General features: G+C 39.1%; 1 protein-coding gene across 2 annotated transcripts in view; it reads right to left on the bottom strand.

The window, feature by feature from the left end:
- furina (furin (paired basic amino acid cleaving enzyme) a) overlaps positions 1 to 20,503 on the bottom strand; it is an 88,053-nt gene extending 67,550 nt beyond the window's left edge. Inside the window, exons 1-2 of one of the 2 annotated variants that reach the window (XM_084351176.1) lie at positions 20,315 to 20,503; positions 10,946 to 11,272 (exon numbers count right to left, since the gene is read on the bottom strand). In XM_084351176.1, the coding sequence (XP_084207302.1) occupies positions 10,946 to 11,155 (210 nt within the window). In that variant the 5' untranslated portion in view covers positions 11,156 to 11,272; positions 20,315 to 20,503. Of the gene's footprint in view, positions 1 to 10,945; positions 11,273 to 19,712; positions 20,071 to 20,314 lie in introns of those variants that run through there. The other variant, XM_084351177.1, reaches the window with a different exon arrangement.
- Between the last annotated feature and the right edge of the window lie 962 nt (positions 20,504 to 21,465).

The raw sequence follows: 21,465 nt of genomic DNA, 5'->3' as shown, positions 1-21,465 counted from the left end.
TCTTCGACTTGCACTGGGTGTTTTCTTTCATCAACAAAGGAAGTGTTTAACGTATAGAGATGAAAAAGCATTTGTCATATTCATAGTGATTAAGTGATGTTTGCTGCACAGGCGGGCTATAAATGATCTGTTCATCACATCTCTGAGATAAATTAAATGGGCTGTGCTTCCCTAGTTTATGGCTCCTTTTGTGTTTACATTAGAACATCATAAAGCACATCTCTTTTTCCATCCTCAGAGCATAAAATATTGCAAATATTAGCTGACATAAATGAGCAATAACATGCTCAATATTAATTAATTCCTGAAAGGCTATTTCCATTTTTCATGTGGGCGTGTTTACTGACACGGCTGTGCTGAGGAGACCTTATTAATCATCTCAATGCAGCTGCTAGGAGAAGTTTTTGTGACATTTCAAAAGTTTATTCCACAATTTGCTACAAAGCAGGAAACATCAGTGAAGAGGCGTGGATTTAATCCTGATACGGTTTATGAAGGTATCGATGCGTCTCGTTGTGTTTGGGGGCAATGCAGCACAAAAAAGAGGCAGCACCTGTGTGGGATTGTACAAATCATGCAGAGAGGCTGCTCTCAGCGCACAGCAGGCAGCTTCTCCTCCCCTCATCTCCGCTCCAATCATATTCTCTCTGATGATTTTCCAGCAAATTTCTTCAACCCCCTTATTTCCCCACAGTTAATTGCTTCACTTCTCCAGAGTCCAATTATGGACTCCATACCTTCAGCCTCTCATTTCTGGTGTTTTCCAATTCACAGTGGTTGTACTTTGTGATGGAGCTTCAACTGAGAGACGAGTCAGAAATAATTTAGCTCTTATCAGGCAACTCCGGCAGGACCAACAGCCTCCAAAATTGCGGTGTTGCAGTTTACACAATCCTATCTGCTACAGACGTCTGACTGAGAGTAATATAGTGTGAGACCTTCCACAATTACCAATTTTTGCAGGTGAGATAAAAAGTAACAACTTCATGACAAAGTGAAGAGAATTGAGATTAGACAAGCTGTGTTTTTAAAATGCATGATGTGATTGCTTCCAGTACTAGCACTTTTAAAACAAGCCACCATTCTCTACAGGAAAGTGCATGTCAAATTCTTGTGAAATAACAAATTTATTTTATAAATGTATTTACATTTAACTTGTCTGTGAACATTTCTCCCTGAGTCTCGTAATATAGCTTGTCATCAGCAAAGGTGATAGTTAAACAAACAAAGACAACTGCAATGATCCCACAATATTTCACAATGTCATCAAACTATATCTTTTGTTTGCATTGCTTTGACTGAAAGGCTGCTAGTGGTAGTAATTACATACTGTGCTATTAAGTCAACAAAACATTCCTCCACCCAAACTCATTCGAACCCTATTATTCAACCAAACAAATACATATAATTGAAATGTTCAGCGCTGACAACACATGTTAATAAATTACTCATCATGATTTATGTCAATGGGGTGTGACTTCTGTAATAATCTTACAACAGATAGTGTGCAAAGGGTGACACAGAAAAATGAAAGAATAATAACCAAGCCAAACTCGTTTTTGCAATGCAGAAACTAACTTTGATGTAAAAGTGGCAGAAGTCATAGTACTACTGCTTCACAGTAAAAAAAAAAGAAATGACATTTTAATAATGTAATATTGCTCAAATGTTAATATTTCTGGACTTGGAGCTGATGCACAATGGCTTACTGACTGTGATAGCCAAATGAAAGAAATTATTAGGAATCTGTTTACTTAATTATCCACTACCGAGAGAAATGCCTTTCATTTTCTTGCTTGTTAATATGATCTAAAAGTAAGATAAATAAATAAATCACACGTTAAAAACTGCCACATTACGTCCATACTAAGGCATGTGGTAAAATATATTATTAGTAACTAATATTGTGAGGATCTATGTGGAGTTTTCTTTTAAAGCAGCCCGTATAAAGTACAAGGGAAAACCAACAGAATATGGAAGTAGGAGATTAGAAGTTCATTCCTGCATCATATCTTCAGAACGCCTAAGAAACTATGGGATAGATTAAAGTTGGACTTCTTTAAGAGGCTGTCTTTGAGTGCAGCGCCATGGCATGAGTTACAGATAGGACAGTGTCATTTCATGTACTTCATCAGATAATATCCGTCTCGTTTGCTCCTTTTTAATCTTGTGCTGAACGGAATATTAATAATCTCCATTAAAGGGTCTGACCACTTCACAAAGGAGGGAAGAAATCAGCACATTAGATTACAGAAATGGGCTGAGATGGTGTCATGGAGTGCAGTGAGGGCACAGTATGCCAAACACAATCCTCCCTCACATGCAATGAAGGCATGTCAGCCTCCAAGAGCAGCCGTACGAACACAGCAGTATTTATCCCCCACCAGCAACAGAAACCACTTTTCAAAAGGAGGGAAGTGACACGCTTCTTCAGAGATTTTACTTTGAAGTGAGCGTAGGAATAGAAGAGTTATTTATTCATCATTCACCTTTTTTCTTGCACCTCTTGTTGTGAACAATCAAAGACGGCTTCTGAGAAAAAATAAGAGATGTATTTTGAATCCTCCAAACATAGCGTCCCGTAAATTTTACATCATTTATTTCATGAATGAACACCAGGAACCTGTTTTATATTCCAGGAAGAGGAAGCAGGAAACAAAAAGGCTTTCTCTGAAATGATGCTAATGACACTCATTATGCAATACTTCCTCATGACACTAGCTCTGTGCAGTTAGATTGACCTTATTGTGTTAACCACAAAAGTTAAACTTATGAAAGTGCAGCTGTACTTGAAATGTAAATTATAGTGTATAACACAGTAAATCCCTTAACAAAAGGTCGAGGCAGAAAGTTGCAGTGCAACATTGCAAAGATCAAGTTGAGCATTGAGACTGTGAGCCTCGTCATCAGTGAGCAAACTTTCATGAGCTGCATTCAAGATGGAAGAGATGGTGAAAGCCTGAGGCCACAGACAGAAAGGCACAATGTTCTAAAACACAAGTGACCTAAAAAATATAAAAAGAAATCATCTATCTATGCAGTCTCACCAGCCGTCGAGCTGAACAGATCAAACAAAAAAGATCTGCTTTGTTGTAGCTGTGACCACAACTGATACATTTTTAAATGAAGCCTTTGATCGTGTGGTTGTTTGATCCCATTCACAGATTACACTCTAATGATTCTTAAGCTTTATTTAACTTGTGTCAGTCCTCCTTATCAAATCACTTCGTACTACTTATACCAATCCCATTTCACAATTTATTTAAATACCGGTGTAATAGAGGTGCAATTGGACCAGACGTAGCACAAAAAATCTAAGTTCCCTTGAAAAACTGCAGCGCAAGTCTGATGATGTGGGCAAGAAAAGGTCTTTAAAATGTAAAATAACCATCAGGAGATGCAAGTTGGCAGTTAATACCCATTTACAAGTGTGTGAGTCAGCCGTTTCTTGATTTTATTACTTTAACTTAGTTTTAATTATTCCCCTTGTTCTAAAATGGCCCCATAATGTAGGAGCAGAGTCAAAGTGAGAGGTGTGCTGTCTAAAAACAGACAGTCTGCTTCGTCCGAGGTACATTAATATTAATAATCCTTACAGGCGTCATCTATTGCATCTCCTTTACCAATGAAGAGAAGAAAAGGGGAGGCATTTTAAAGTCGTATGACATCTAAGTAAGGGATAGCGCAAAGAGGGGGTGTTACTCAACTGAGACAGTTGGTGCACTTAGAGCGCATCAAGGTTTAACATGATTTGCTCCTGTCAAGCAACATTGCTTGAAAGTTTCCTCACTGACAAACAACCAGTACAACTGTCACACCGGCTAGCTCACCCTGACTGATTAGTTGTGACGGGAAAAGGAATAGGCTTCAAGTGAGTTTTGGCTGCCAACACAAGACAGACAGATGCAACACATCAACCAGTCATCTGTAATCCTAATCTTAAAAACATGAACAAAAAAAAAAAAGAAGAAAATAAACTATAGCAAATAGGGCGGCACTGTACTGGAAAAAAAACTGACATTGCAGTATTTTGGTTTTCTGCGATGCAATTTTCACTCGACAACTTGAATAGCTGTATTCGGAAAGAATTAATCATTATAGAATGACGGGGGTGTTTTTGTAGTGGAATGCATTTTATCAAACAACCAAACCGGACCCTGCTTTTGTTGATAAAGTGATCGAGAATAATTGTGACTGGTGGTTCGCTGTGTATGCAGAGCCTTTATATCACTCAAGCAACAAACTCCAAGAACCATTTAAAGGGTAACTTCCTATGGAGCCACAAAGGGCTTTCTACTACTTTTTACACATATGTAATAGTACTCCTCACGAGCTGTAAACACACTTAAATGTGTAAATTTGCCTTACCTGACATTGCGCATCCTGCAATGTGACTATTTCACATAAGCACATTGCTACATCACTCTCAAACAATATATTGTGCAGCCCTACTAGCAAACCCTTTTCATGTCACAGTGAGTCTGATTGAAGTTTCAAAATCTTTCAACAGGCAGCAATTCTGCTACTGCTACGCCTCCAATGGAGAAACCACACTAAACGGTTGAATATAACTACTTTCCTAAGATGTTGTGCCAGTCAGAAGGCTGCCGCTGATTTAACATGCTGAATTAAATAAAAGCATCCTCAGGGATGACTCGAGCCAAACTGTGAAACTAAAGACAACAGGCGGCCACAGATAACAGCTCAACGGCACCCGAAGGACGACTGTTTGCATGATGTGGCAGGGCTTTTAGATTACGGTTTAAGTAATCTTTCACACTCAACAAGTTATCTTTATATACCTACGTTTTTCCCCATTCAGTCTCTCATGTAATGCTCGATATCAACAGACACAAACTTAAAATCTGCAAAACAGTAAGTTAAATAAATAGAAAAGTATTGAAGATAATGAGTTCACTGAGCATTTATTTAAACTAGTATTTACAGAGCTGAAAGGATTAGTCGATCAACAAAAAAATTAATTGAATTAAACAATAAAATAAACAATTTCAGTTTTAGGTCATTTTTTAAAGTAAAAAATGTGGGGATTTAATGCTTATCATATCGTAAAATTATAGCAAAATGATTATCTGTGTTTCTGGCTGTTGGTCAGAAAAATAAAAGCTATTTGAAGGAATTCAAGCATGTCTCATCATTAAGGCAAAATCATCTCCAGGCGCAACATACAGTGCAACAAAGGTACATTTTAAAGTGTGTACTTAATTATTCTGTTGACAAAAACGAGTGTACACACTTCTTGATTGCATGCGCCATGTGTCGTGATGAAGGAACATAAAAATCTGATGTGTTTAGGGTATAGAGTGTGTTGATGCCACAGTGTGAGGAGAATGAAAAAACAACCATCATCAGAGCAGTAAAACCTGCCCAGCTGCAGTCTTTGATCCTCCCCTCAAGCTCTCTTGCCTAATTCAAACACCTGCACACACCAGCAGAGCCAGACGCAGAGCACCATGCACAGCCCCACAGCTCACACTCAACATGCCTGGCCACACATAGCTCACAAAGCAACTCTCAATTCCCTCCATTAGCTGTAGGCAAAAAAGAAAACAGATTTAACATATTTGTTTGTTTCCAGCTGTAAGGTAATGGTTTCATTTTAATCAATGAGCAGTGACGTATACTGGAATGCAGTCACGGCGGCCATCAATGGTGGTTATACCACACCTTTCAAAGTTAATGAACAGAGAGAATGCATCGATAACAGACCGAGGGCATAACAGATGTGACTGTTCCATGTCATTTACTCTGTTTATCATGGCGATGTCATGTCGTCAGAATTTATGTTTCCAGCAGGAAGCCCCCTAAAGTCAGTGTTGAAAGCCAAAGTCAGTTTAATTATGGCTGCAACTTAAAATTACTTTCGAAATTGATCAATTATTTTCTGAAATAACCAATCAATCCGTTTGTGTATAAAATGGTACAATAAAATGCTCATCACAGTTTCCAAAAGTGAAATCATAAAATGTCTGTTTGTGGGCGACTGGTTCAGGAGGTAGAGTAGGTTGTCAACAAAACAGAAGGTCGGAGGCTTGCATGACAGGTTCTGCCAGCAGTGTTTGAATGTGCGTGTGAATAGGTGTATGTGGTGTGTGTTGTAAAGCACTTTAAAGGGAATTTCCAGTATTCTGTATAGTGTCCTATATTCACATGTTTTGGTTTCTAAATGATCCATACTTTACAAAGGTTTTGGAATCTGTCAAGCAGATTGCCTCAGCTGGCAACCCCAATACGGCTGCAATGGCTGCAACATAATCCTTTGAGCCAACTGCAACTTTAAAATGTTATATGCAGTAAAAGTGCTTATTTTAGCCCCTGACAGTACAGTGGTATTGTAGGTGTCTGAAACAATTCCTACTGAGATACACCTTTTTATTAAATTATGAGATCCTTCTGGTTACCAGGAACGCAAGTCTTGCTCAAGGAGAAGTCTTTCTCTGAAATGACATGTGAGATGTTGCAGGAAGAGGACGGAAAGAGGAAAGAGTTGAAGAGAGGAGTCTGGAGTCTACATAGAGGAACTGCCAGCAAGAATTTACAGTATATCCAAAGTCATGACAGACTATTCAGCTGACTTTGACAATATAGACAACTCATCATGCAAGATTTCAGAGCGTGACATCTCCTTGAGCAAGACTATTGTCCATTTTCCATTAACTGATTATGTGCAACCAACCGCCTAAAAGGAAATCACAAAAATGTCACATTTTAGAAGCTGGAATTTCTATAAAAATGACTTGAATTCATTATAAAAATTGTTGCCAACTAATCTTCTGTCGATTGACTTAATCAGTTCTAATCTTTGCAGCTCTAAGCTCAACTCCTGTGGCAAAAAGACCAAGAGAGCAGAACCAGTCTGATCTTTATGGTGATTTATCTAAACTTATTAATTAACTTTATTGCTCTACTTTTCATGGAACACTGAATGAGCCTCCTCAAGTAGAGGAATAACTTTTCTCTTCATCTATCTCATGTATTTCTGTTCTATACCTCAAACTTACTTTTTCATTTGGTGCCAGCAGCCCAACACATGCACATCAAGCCATAGGTAATATTTGGAAGCCTTAGCAGCACAAAGTTGGGTCTATAGTTAGTTCTACAAAATACACACTCGGTCAGGTCAGGCTTTTTTTGGCTTCATCTCCTTGGTGATGTGGTGGGTCCCAACTGGGTTATCTTAACCCACTTTTTCTGCAGCATACAATCGTGTGCCAGATCAGGATCTAACTTATGAAGCAGGTTTAATAAAAAAGAATACCTGCTTAGAGTAAAAACCTGGAACATCTGTTTTATGTTTCAGATTTGAGAGAGCTCAAGGCTTTACTCAGCGTTTGTCTAGCAGACTTTATTCGGGCTGCTTCATTAGACAGGCCCCTGTGAATTTTTCCATCTTAAATGCCATGTCAAGACTAGCTCGTCAAGCTAGTTCTGGTCAGACACAATGGTCCATTTTCCCTCACTCAAAATATCATAAAATGGTTTTAAGAAAGTATTGGGATCAGCCAAACCACACAGATCCTCCTTGTCCCTGGGACACAGTTTTGTAAGAACATGGGTGTAATTGCTTCGTCTGGATTCCTCGCTGTCCACAGGCAATACATAGTGTGAGGATTTAAGTGTGTAGGATTACTCATTAGTCTGCCTGCAGTGATTCACAGCACAATTGACATTCCTGGTCATGACCAGAGAGACCATATGGTGCATGGTGGTTTTCCCTCACTGAAAAAGTGGAAATGCACATGAAAACTATCCTCACATTTATTCTTACTGTCTATCATGAAAAAATACAGCTCTTCTATTTAAATACATTTTTGCCCAACAACAAGTTGTGAGGAGCAGATGGTCCTAAAACGTTGCAAACAGTCACATTTGAAGTAGTCGATCACTGATCAGAACAATGTCAACATCTGCTCAGTTTTCACATCTATCCAGATAGATTTAATCAACTGGACACACATTTCGATACTCATTTAAAGAGTTTGTGGTTGAAAGAAGAAAGGTTAAAGGTATAGTTGGTAATCCTGTTCAGAAACACTTTTTGTTATACTGGGTGAAATGGTCCTTCCATCCTGAGAGTAGTCAATACATAATGTGGTCAGAAAAAGGAACGAAAAAAATCAGACCTCTGTGGCAGCTGCAGGCCTGTAAAAACTCTGACCAATCCCTGCCTCTCGGTCCGAGTGGAAAGAACCAATCAGATGCCCTCATGTCTCGTCCTGCCCACGCCCCCCTCTGTCCCTCCCTCCTCCCTGCGTGCACTCATCACGTGTCACAGTTGCCGGAAATATTCAGCATACTCCATACCGAGTTACGCCAGGTTCAGACAGGACGCCGAAGCGCCACGATTAGCCGCGAAGCGCCGAGGAGCAGAGCCATTTTCGTTTCGGCGCCCATGTTAACCAATGGTGTCGTTCACATAGGAAGTGCTTGAATGTGTCAAGCCAGGCAGGAAGTCAAACACAGTAACAACAAGAGAATCTGATCGGTTTTCAAAATAAAACAAATTTCAAAATAAAACTATTTTCAATAATTAAACACCCCGATTGATGAATGCGATGTGTGTGTGTGTGTGTGTGTGTGTGTGTGTGTGTGTGTGTGTGTGTGTGTGTGTGTGTGTGTGTATCTAATCAGAGAATGAGATAAACACACACAAACAAAAGAGAGAGAGAGACACAGAGTGAGCTGGCTATAAGGGGTGGGGGGTGGGGTGTCAAAACATACACACGCAAACAGAGGCAGTGCGAGAGAGTGGCAGAGAGACGCGGAGTTGTTGAAGATGGATGATGTGAAGTTGATTGTGGAAGTGGAGAAGTACAGGGAGTTGTTGACAGCTCCAACGCTCCAAGTGTGACTACAGAACAGCCGAGGAGCAGAGCCGCTTGCCAACCGGCGCGAAGAAATTCACGTCTGGTGTGAACAGAAGGGCTGTGGCTCGCGCGAGAATTCAAGAGCTTCGCGGCGCTTCGGCGTCCTGTCTGAACCTGGCGTTAGCAGGAGAGAACAATGGCGGGGGGGGATTGGGGGGTGGAGCTAAGAGGAGGTGCCACTTTCAAATCTTGCTAGCTCTCCAACATTACCAACTATAGCTTTAAGTACAAATTAAGTACATCCAACACCAAGACCAACATTCATTTCCCAAAAATGTGCTGGTAAAAAGCCAAAAAAGCACTTTTCTTATAGAATTGAAACAACCTGCACCTCTCTTATCAGGATAAGTGACTGTTGAGCACTTCAGCAAAATAAGATTTGGGTTATGAATAGTAAACAAGATGAAGAAGACTCTATATGGATAACAAAGGCACATAAAAAAGGGTTGTTCTGAAGACTGAATTGAAAAAAAAACTATGTTTGTCGATACAGGACGTGATGATGTTAAAATATAAGTTAGCTAATCAGTTTGCACTGAGGTCACAGATGAAGTCATAAAAGACGCCACTGAAGCACATGGGGAATATTTATCAGTACATTGCCCACCTACTGTGCATGCAAAGCTACGGGCATAAGATCTTAATAATTGAAACCTGTCTCAAGGTTGAAGCACCATCTATAGCAGACTAAACATGTATTTTAAATCATTCCAACTCTTACAGATTTACAGCATTTTTGCTTTCTGCCCCGACTCCACACAAAGGCTGGTTACTGCGAAACTCTATGAATATAGACAGACACAAACGACAATTTGACTTGAGCGTTGGTGCTAATCAGAACATTTTGGATTGTGTCTGAAAACAGCTACTTGCTCCAACTTTATCAGCCAGAAGATAAAATTTTGATCCAGTCAATTTGATTTAGATGCTTTGAGATATATATATGAACTGTATGACTTTCTAAATAGAGCTCTAATCCAAGTTTTAGTGCACACCCACACAGGTGACCTCGCTCTTCCAAAGTTTACTCTTCAACTTTCTCTGCAGTGTTTACAGTCCACGTTGACCATGTCTCTTTATCAACAGTTTCACAGAAATCTGGCATTTTTATCTGTTTTGGCTTTTACACACAAATTTCGAGCAGGCAAATTGTTATTTTGATAGACATCCGTCTTAATGTCAGAATCCTTATTCTCACAGAACACAGGGACATAACCCTAAACATGCAATTCCAGTGTTACATCAGCATTTTGTCCTATTATTTATTGAAATGCTCAATATATGCTCCTTTGTGAATTTAGACACTAAAAGTACTGTGTAGGTTGGTGGAAAGCAAAAAAGGTATTCACTATTTCTTCAGCCTTCAGTAGCTTTCAGTAATCTCTTCCCAGCTTTAGACTATTGTTGTAACCTGTTCAACTAGCAAACAACAATGACGGCAAGAAAAATATTTTGTCATATAACAAGTTTGACTGGTACAAAAGCACTTCTTGCAACACCACTGTTACAACAAAACACTTTATATGCGACTGAATGAGCTGTCAAAGATCACATCGAAGCTCTGAAAACATGTTTAGTAGCTGTTGGCCCAATCACACACTACATACCCACAACAGACTGAATACTGGCTTTCCAACAGACTTATCAGATAAATAAGTTTTGGAGTTAGTTTAATACTGTTTAAAGATTCTGGTGTTTCGTGCTTGGGTGGAAAAAGTGGACAACAGGAAACAGTGGGGAAAAGAGAAGACACACCCCCAATAGAAGGAACTTAAAAATATATAAATAACTCAATCATAAATGCACACACCCATATATTCATAGACTGTAAGAAATTAACGAGTCAGACAAAAAGGGCACACTGTGTATACTAGCAGCACACTCACCTTCTGTCAGGAAGCCTAAGAGTCATACATTTGCATAGTCAAACTTTAGTTGGTTTTATTTTTTACATATGTCCCATGTATCATCTCTCACCTAAAGTGCTTTAGTTTTTGCTCAACATGTCTGAACAATAAAACTCTGCAAATGCAGGGAAATAAAACAAGCTTTAAACTTACATGTCCGTAGTTTATGAACCCATGTTTGGCGGCGATTCGCTCGGCTTCCTCCTGGCCTCCAGGTATGTGGACAGCCCATGTGTTTGTGAAGACCTTCTCAGTCAGCACTGGTTCCAGCCCAGACACCAGCAAGACCAACAGAGACCCAAGTAGCACCTCCAGCAGCCTGAGCCTGCGGCCTACGGAGGAAGATGGAGGGCCAAAAGCCATGGGTTTCTCCTAGTGCAGCACAGTCTCTGAGCACAGCGTCTCTCCGACAGGCCGGGGCTGCCCGCGGTGCATGCAGGTGCACAGAGAGAGACAAAGAAGGGGACAGTCACAGCTCACCTAGCATGAAAAAGAAGGAAGAAAACACAGCAGGTTTATATATATCCACAAAGTTTAGAAAGCCTGCTGGTGATTTCACGGGTGACTCATTCCTTGTGATCCACCATGACCGCAAAAGAAATGACACAAAAGAAGACTGCACACACTGGACATGTCAAAATCCACGGGGAAACTATAGTGAAACCCCTACGATACGATGTAACATCGGCAAACTTGTTAAATATGTGTTCAGCCATAACTGTAATGTTTAAAGACATATACTGTATTTTAAGACGGTATTCTGACCTATTTGCCGTTTCTGTCGTATATTTTAAGTAACATGTTGCTCTACTAGTGTCTATGATGAACCAAATCTGCCCATCAGCAACATCTCACCGCCTGTTGGACTAACTGCTAGTTTTGGATATACTCAAGCTGTCATTTTCTAAAGTCTGTGGCCTAACAGCTTAATTAGGTCTCCAACCTAATGTTAGTGAAAGTGTATGAGATGCATATTCTTAAATAACATCATCAAAGAAGAAGTTAGTTACTTGACACATGGGTTTTCTACCTCGACGTTGTTGTACTCAAACACTGTGATTGGTTCTATTCACATGAGGCCAAACAAAGAACACTTGGTCCAAATTTGAGGTTTTGTTCTTCCCTTTGCAGTTGCTTCAATGTTCCGTAGAATAAGCAACAGAAAGAGGAACTGAGGAATAAACTCAATGACTGTAACTCAACGCTGACGTGCTGAAATGAAGACAAACAACATTAAATAATATATTAATCTGTTTTGTAAAGTAGGAAGAACATAAGTCTGGACTAGGCGTACTACAGCCCAGTTATATACAGTTGTTTGATAACCAGATTATTAAAGTTAATTAAAAATCAAACTTAAAACTAAAACTAGGTTCGAAAAAAAAGTCTACTCAAAATATAAATAAAAAAACTAGACTTTAGGGGGAAACAAGGCTAACTGAAACACTATTGTGTACTTCCAAAACTATTAAAATATCATTTAAAAAATACAGGACATTACTTTAGTTTTAGTCTGTCAATTGGTCAAATTTGTCAACACAACAAGCATGAGGAGGCATTGGTGCATATGTTTCAGAGTCAGATGTCTACGTGACTGTGAGTCAATTGCCTTCACAAAGTGTACAGTATTGTAATACCTATACTTCTTAAACCTTGCCCCTGACAAAAAATTAATAAAACTAATGCTGAGACTAAAAAACTAACCTTAAATAAGTCGACCTACTCTGGAAACTAAGTGAACCTAAACCAAATTGAAACAAAAATTAAATACCAAATGAAAATTAAAACTAATGAAAACTGCAAGTATAATAACCCACAGGAAGCAGCAAATAGGATATCAAGGCTGGACCTGATGTTGTGGTCAGACACACAGCAGCAGATTTTGGCATTTACACTCCCGTGGGAGGACACGGTAGATTGCAAAAGGAAAATGCTTAGGTGCACTGGTTCAGCAGCAGAGGTGGAGAGGTGCGGTTGGAAAGCTAGACTACGCCCTGGATGCTGAGGGATCACAGCAGTCTCACTACGAGGTGAAGTAGCCAGTAGCGGGTGGAGTTTAAATGCCTGAGGCAGCAGTGGCTGAATGACTGCGGCCAAGGAGAGAACATACACGCTCAAAGTGTCAGAGAAAGTGTTTGACTGCAGCACACATTTACAATATATTATTTGAGTGTGGGTATAAGAAAACATCTAAAACACGATCTTCTGAATAAGACAAAGCAATATTTCATATAGCTACTGTAGCCACAGTGAGCAGAAACAGATCTCGGCTGATGGTGTAATTGTTTGCTGATACAATTTTGCCTCTAAACTGCTGTTATCGAGCCAGAAGTGTCAGCTGCACCATAAGTCTCTTGAGACCATTATCCAAAGTGCTAACTCTATTGTAACCCAGAGCTGACTGGACTGCACTGAATACAATGCTCCTATTCTATGTTTCCTACTGTATGGAGTCACATTTGTTCTCCTGATTCCACTCAACTATGGGACAGGGTTTCTCATTTTTTTGCAAGTGTTACAGCCTTCTATAATGACCCGTTCGCCTATGTTAGTCATCTTATGAACAAAATACTCAAACTTGACTCACTGTGCCACTAAGCCTCAGTCCAAACAAACAAGCTCCTCAAACTTTCCCTAGGGAAGCCAAAATTATGTGAGTGACGATGTGGGGTAGTTGGACATTTGTGTTGTGCACTCAAGAAGTCTTTTAGTGCATCATTACCAAGGCTTTCACATTAAAAATACACCAGTCGAATTCACTTCAATACAATTCAAGCTGCTGGATAAAGCACCACATTTAAAGATATGAAATATGTATTTTTAGGGGTGTCACAATTCTCACGATTCGATTTACAACATTTTACAGCACTGACAGCTATGCTATTGTTAGACTGGGACTTTTATGCCATTTATATTTTCACACTCTACTTTAAAAAGATATGGGTATTTACAACAGCAGAGAGACAACAGCAGATTTATCCTGGTGAGTTTTACAGGTTAGGGTTAGACAGGTTCAAATAATATTGACAAGAAAAAAAAAAAAGACTCAAGAGTTCAAAAATAAACAACAAAAAGGTAGAAATTCAGTTTGTTACAAAGCTTGGTGTCTCAAGCCTGTGGCCTTGCTATCAGTTTAGTTCAGTTCAGTTTTTCCTCTATGAGTGAACCCTCTTTGCATCAATAAAGGATCTCCGAAACAACTCTGGCGCTGTCTAGTTACCTTTGAACTGTTGGTCGTCGATACTTGGCTATATCCCTACTTATTTTCAGTGTAATTTCAATATATAACAATTTTCAATATAAAATTACATTATACGATATATTTCTTAATTGTATTATTTAATGTTATTTGTAAAAATACAAGTTTGTAGTATAAATTGACGCCACACCACGGCATTTATAGCCAAAGCTAATTTGCAATACCCATCCATACAAAATTGTATATATAATTCAATGAATTAAGCATTTTTTACTCTATTTCATTTATCTAGACAGCAATGACAAGGCCAAGTACATATAGATTCCCAAAGTGCTGGCTGCCAGCTAAACTGTTGCTCACTCTGTCTGACCAGCTACATATACAACTGAAGGAATATGGGGTAATGGCTGCATTGACTTCTAGGTGCTGATAATCTGTGTCACTTGCTGCCAGCTGGCGTCAATCCACTGACTTAGAAACTCAAAGGACAATGTTGGTGCATCTTATTACTGTCGGTGTTTAACCATGATCAACAACTTTTAGTGTGTCTGTTTCCTTATGTAGTATATAAAAATTGCTTAATACAGTCAACAGCCACTTTATTAGGTACACCTATACTATGTAATGCAATCAAATACAACAACCCTGCTGTAAATTTGCTCTTTACAAAGCTCATAAAGTTCAAATGTGGGTGACATTGTCGAAAAGCTAAAATTAAATTGGGTTTATTACTGAGACCACAGTTACTGGTGGTTATAAAAGGGCTGTGTTATATTGATTTTTAATTCTGAGGGGAGTTTATTTGTGTCAAAAGTTTTTTTCCCCTGAGTTGCAGACAGACTAATAACTTCCAAATGAACATCTGCTTTATTCTCATCAAATGTGTTGTTCAGCTGTTACAATTACCTAACGGCAACCTGTGGAAACCAGTTATTCATTCTTAACTAGGAATTTTGTTTTATTTACCTACATATTTACTGGCATGTTCAACTCAAGATACATTTTTTGTTGGCTGAAGTAGAGTTAGTGTTCTGTGTATATTCACATTTAAATAACAGATCTGTGGGCAAAACGTAATACTTGATGAAACTTGATGTTAACTAATTGAAGTAGCCAAATGTAAAGTTTCAGCGATAGATCTTCATCTGGCAATCATTAATTAAATTGTCTTCTCAGAAGAATTACTTTACTGCTCCTGTAAAAATCCCTTTGGTGGATAATTTTCCCATCTGGCTGGTTTCTCACTAGTTTAAGGAACTCCCTTGATAATATCACTTCCTCTTTTGCATACATTGTTAAAACAAATACAGCTACTGCAGATCCCCGCTCGCTTCTATTGATGGCATTCATCATTTATTTATGCTGTTATCTATATACTGTATGTTTAGTGATATTGCAGACGTATGCAACATTTTTGCAATATCACAATGTTTATTACAAAAGAAGCCCTGTTTCAGTAGCAATTCAAATCTATATCTAAATCCTTTGTACGCTCTACTGTTACCTGACGCTTGTGTGGAACCGATGCAGAAAAAACACAATTTAAAAGTGCTGGAAAAACTGGATCACCAGTGTACTTTTAAGATCAATTTTGTGAAAAGCTTCCCGAGCAAAGTGATGAGTAATGTCTAAAGGGTTAAGACAGACTTGGTTCACTGGGTTGTGACACTACAGGTGACTGAGTCATTAGAGATCAGCCAGCTTACAGGTCAGCCTGGCTGGGAGTCGGTACCACAAGCTGCTAATCCATGTCAGGCGTTTCAATGGTAAATGTTCATTTTTATAAATAGGTAACACAGATAACGACTGACTTGACAACAGAAATGACTATATTTAAAACAAGAATTGTGAATATTAAACCAAGCAGAACAAATCAAGTGCCAGAAGTGTCTCTCAAAGTAGAACTGTTTTTAAATGTGCCAACCTTCAGTAACACCCAAATCCCTCTGCCGCCTTTTTAATTCTTCCTTCCTGCTCAGTTAAGCCTATTTTATGAACACAAAAATCTCCCTCCATTAAGTAGCAAGGATCCATGCCCTACATTAATTACATGTTTACTTTTTCGATCTCAGTTCCTATTGAAATTAAAGACAAACATGAAATTCTTCTTGTCTGAAATTAATTTTAAAAGGTTTAAAAGTGAAGCGTCGCTATTAAAGCCAATGTCTGACAAAGCATTAACCAGATTTAAATTCATCTAAATCATAACATAGTGCATAAAATAACCGAATGAGAAAGGTGGGAAACCAAAAGATAAATCTGGTGGATAACTCACTCAACTTTGTCCTCTGTCCTTTGATGCAACAGGTCAACAGCGTGAATGTTTCCAAACCTCTGTTTGATTTCCAGACACACACACTGACTTTAAGTACTGACGTCTGTGACCTCATCTGGGCGCTCAACCACTCAGTTTCTTTAACGTCAGCGTGAAAACCACACGCCATAATTTAACAACTGCTCAACGACTTCACTGTTGGCGAGAGACAAAGGAGAAGCCGACCGTGGCGCTGTGAGTGGTCTTTAGTGTTACCTCAGTAAATGATACCATATGTCAGACTGTGATAACAGAAGTTATAACAGAGAAAAAATACACCAAATTATAATTAGCCAAGTGTCATTTAACCCAAAGGATAATACCAGCCTCATTACTGAACTCATCAGGACGTTTTAGAAAGGAAACAGTTTACACCTCATTGGTTCATTATTTACATTTTAATGAAATAAAAATGAACTCAAATGCATTTAGCCCACATGACCCTTTCCTCACACTCAAAAATCGTGTTACTACTGCCGGCTCTCATATTGTGACATATATTAAATCAATATCTCTCTCTAATATAGAAGGCATTGGGCTAATTCATGAAAATACCATAACCACTAAAAATCACGTTGTGTTTGCTGCAAAATCTTTTTTTGCCTGAGTTGTAACAGGACGTCATTGAGGTGTACAGGAAGTAACACCTCACCAAGGCTCTATTTTAAAAAAAGTATGGTCTTTAGAATAATAAACCAGCGGTAATCTAACATTCAGGCCATTATTATCTCAAAGTTTACGCTTTAAAGTGTTTGGATTGTTTGGTCTTTTGGTTTTCCCCATTAGGTTTTAAAACTGCATCACGGCAACAGCACTTTCTATTCTAGAAGTTCAAATTAGGGTCTCAAAGCAAATGTTTTGAATCTTGACGATGTTGTCTGATTATTCCCAAACAGTCTACTGTGTTTAAAACAGTATATAAAGGAGCCTGTGACATATCAGCTGAAGTGTGACTACAGATCTGGATTCTTAGAGGATTATATATGTAGATCAGTAAGACTGTGTATAGTTTTATCTACGAAAAGACAGTTCAAATAGATCTTCTGCATTTAGCACAAACATTATTTTCTTGTTTGCAGATTCCTCTTTGTAACTGGATGCCACAAAGCTTCCACTAAAAGCTGCATAACAGAAAAAAGGAGTCCTGGTGACATTCAAGCATCTCTACGCAAGGACCATGATGAAGACTGCTTTTGAATTAGATTCATTGTGTTCTTAATTAAAATATTTTTCTTTAAAGTGGAAGTGGAAGTCCACAGGGGCTCAAAGCAAAGATGAAAAGCAAAATGGTGGAAATATACAACAAGTTGTATGAATCCAGATCCTTGAACTACAAGTATGACAGCCTTAATTCAGAATGATGAAAAACAGAAACATCTCTATGTTTCAACAAACACCTCATTTGTTACGTTGTCTGACCTTCTAAATGAAAGCTTTTAATACCAGGTAACCTTTACAAGGTTTTTGCCACTCATTAAGCCCCTCAAGCACACACACACACTCACACACTGATGGCAGCAAGCTATCATGCAGGGTGCAGCCCTGACAATCAGAAGCAATTTGGGGTTCAGTGTCTTGCACAAAGATCCAGCTGCCAACCCTGTGATCAGTGGACGACGTGCTTTACCTCCTGAGCCACAACATCCAAACTCTCTCCAGTGGTGTGCTTTGATCATAATGTTGCATTCTTGTTTAGGACATCACAGCTATGGTTTGACCTTAAAAACACAATGTATTGAGTGTGTTTTGCCGTCATCTTTGATCGTTAGGGAATTTGTATGGGAATTTAACTGTTAAACCCATATAACAATTAATGGCTTGACTTTAAGCTAGCCCACTCAAAGAGCTTACAAACTAGGGCTGCACAATATGTTCAGAAAAATCATACTGCAATTATTTTTGACAGATTTTGCAATAGCAATAACATTCACAATTATTGGGAAAAATCATTTTTGCATTACATTTTTTTCTTTTCACTGGTAACAATATGACGTTTGTTGGGGTCTGTACCAAACAAACATGTCTTTCTTACATCTGCAGAACAAGATTATGGGCCAGGGAATCTCTACAGCACTACATTATGTCATTATAAGGCTGTTTACACACACATTTTACCTTTAACAAATAATTGCAGCTTCTTGCGATTTGGATATTGCACTTTTTCAATTATATCCAGATTAACTACACAACTCTATTCCCTGGTACATTTACTTTGCCCAAGCGTTGTCATCTATCCTCTTCTTTAGACTTCCTGCAGTTATGTCAGTAAGAATGCAGCATTTAAACACTTCGTGGGTAACGAGTTTTTCATGTCAAAGTTCAGTTTTGAGACAATCACTTGTGACAATCATTCGGATGCTTGTATGGCAACTCAAATTTAAAGGGGCACTGTGTAGTTTTGAAGAAGAAATTCAAACTCAGAACTTTAATATTTACAACACAGCACCTTTTTTTTTTCCCGATAACTGAATAAACAAGCTGTTCTCATGAGGAAAATAAGGTCCCCAGAACACTGTTTGAAGCTAGAAAGGTGGCAGGGTCCGCCAAATATAAGTAAAACAGTATGAAATTGTGTTGTCCCTTAAGGTCAGTTTGTTTATTCAGTTTATTCAGTCAGGAAAATGAAGACAGCTTGTTTATTTAGTTTGTTTAGGCATAAAAAAAAAAAATCAGTGAAGATCTTTTCTTCCCCAAAACAACATAGTGCACCTTTAAAACTCTAATTAAACATCTTATCATCCTCTACAAGCAAGAAGTTACACTTCCTCCACATAATTTCAGTTGTCATTTGGCACATGCACAAACATTCACGGGGCTCGATAACCTTGTTTATCCATAATGATCAGTAGCTCAATATTGCCTCACTGGAGAAGCAAAATTACAGCTTACTGGAAGCACAAACAACACAAGGAGGTCAGTCACCACAATGAAACGGCCTCATTTCTACACAATACACAGCTACAGCTCAGTTACGCAGAGGATGATCTTCACAAAACATATTCACATCAGCCCGGATTGTGTCTCATCAGACAACGGGTGTACAAGAGTCAAATGTCCACCACAGCAGGTCAGTGCAGCAACAAAAGAAGTGCTCATATCTGCATTGATTACCTGTCATGTCAAAGTTCAGTCCTGAGGCAATGTAAGCGCTTCATGATCAGAGTTTAGCATTAAAAAAGTCCACTTTAGGCTGCATGTGTGTAAACAGCAACACGTACTTGTTAAAGATTAACTGCAGTTTCAGTTCAGGAAGGAGGAAAACTTCTCTCTCTCTGTGTGTGTGTGTCTGTCTGTCTCGCTCAGGCCTGTACAGCCAAACACTTGAATGTTTAGGAGCTGAAGTTAAGAGGTTTAAATATATCAGCTGATAGGAGTAAAGTCGTGAGTTTGCGTTGGGGTCGACTCACCTCACACGTTTAAGTCCGTGACAACAACACGTAGTTGGTCATAATTTGTGTCGGAGCGGCGGCGGCTGGAGCTGATCCGATGATGACTCCCTCCCTCCGCTTGACAAATATGTCTGAAACTGTACCGCGCCGTGATTAACGTAAACTTGACACCACGGTAGGCTTGACCTGCTCCGTCTCACAGGTGCCTCCCCCTTTTTTTTTTTTTTTTTTTTAAATTCCCCTTCCCTCTCTCTCTCATCCAGCCCTGACGAACATTTCCGACCTCACATTTTTACTACTCATTCCGACGGAGGAGAAACGCTGTGGATCACGACAATTTTTCGCAGGAACCACCACAGTAACCGGACGCGGCGCAGTCGACGTCACCTCGGCATGTGTGTGTGAGTGAGACCCCCCTTCTTCTTCGTCTCTCGAGCCGATACACACAAACTGACAGCAACCGGGATCAATAGGACAACATGCGGTCCGGTGCCGTCCCGTGTCAGGGTCCCCGGTGGGACTGAAGACGAGAACACGGCAAACTCGGCAACCGCGCAGCCCAAACAAGTACAAAATACAAACCCGGAGCGGACGGGAAACTTACATGCAGCTCAACTTACCAGCTTCCTTTTACATCCTGCTCGACCCGGCTTGTTGTTGTCTCTCACCGCGGTGTTAGAACCGACGACAGCACGGCGAAGCGACTGAAAAATTGATAAGGGAGAATTGCTGGTTATAAATAGTCATGATACCCCTCTGGTGTACCGCTGAGTGGTCTGTACAAGCCCCAGGAAATACGTCACGACTGTGGACAAAGTGGGGACGTTACAGCAACACCTACTTAGCGGCCAGCGGCGCAGCTACACCACCACCTGCTGGTCACAAGCGGTATAGCAGCCTGACACTGAGGCGGTGGCAAATATACTAGTTTTAAAACGAATAAAACATTTACTAGTTGTTCTGTATAATGCAGACTGCACACCAAGAAATGCAGTCTTTATTAGAAAATGTCTGTTGCTCATACAGACACAGTAAAGGGACATATGGTAACACTTGAGGTTCAGTCTACAGAAATGTCCACTTTTGGAAAGGCAAAAATCCTTTTCTAACATTTCAAATTAAACCACATTATTCCATAACTCACTGACTCTATGAATACACATAAATGAAGGCTTAATAGCTTTTTTTTTTTAAATCTTTTTTTAAGTGCAGTTACTCATAAGGAAGGCAACACCAGTGATGGTAACACCACTGGCAATATTCATGAAAAATTACAAAATGGCTGCTACAGGGCATCAAAACACATGTTGTCAATCATGTAAAGCACACTAAATCATGTAATTTATTCCATTTGTATTCTACTTTTTAAAAATCCCCTAGTAATAGGTAGGTCACACCTGTGATGTCAACTAAATGCTTCTTATGAAATAGGTCAAAGGAAGTAAAGTGATGTCAGCAGTGTGCCTTTTGTCACACAGTCACACCAGTAACATGACTCCTGATGATTCATTTCATGATATATTTTATAATATTTATTTGGAATTTTATTTTTTTATGTCATTTCTATCATATATTTGATAGTAATGTGTATGAAATACATTATGGTGTTTTGAATGGTTGAAAAACATGTTCAAAAACAACATTTCAACTCAAAATACAGCATTTTCCTTCTATACATGACTGTGAGGATTAGTAGTTCTGTGGTGCTAGGAAAGTAATTGAGGAAAGTAACTGAGTAAAAAAAACATCTATGAAAGGTGCAGTATGTAAG

The sequence above is a fragment of the Pagrus pagrus genome (genome assembly GCF_965226575.1).
Source record: "Pagrus pagrus genome assembly, chromosome: 1".
NCBI lineage: Eukaryota > Metazoa > Chordata > Actinopteri > Spariformes > Sparidae > Pagrus > Pagrus pagrus.
This window is presented reverse-complemented; position numbering and strand designations above follow the sequence as displayed.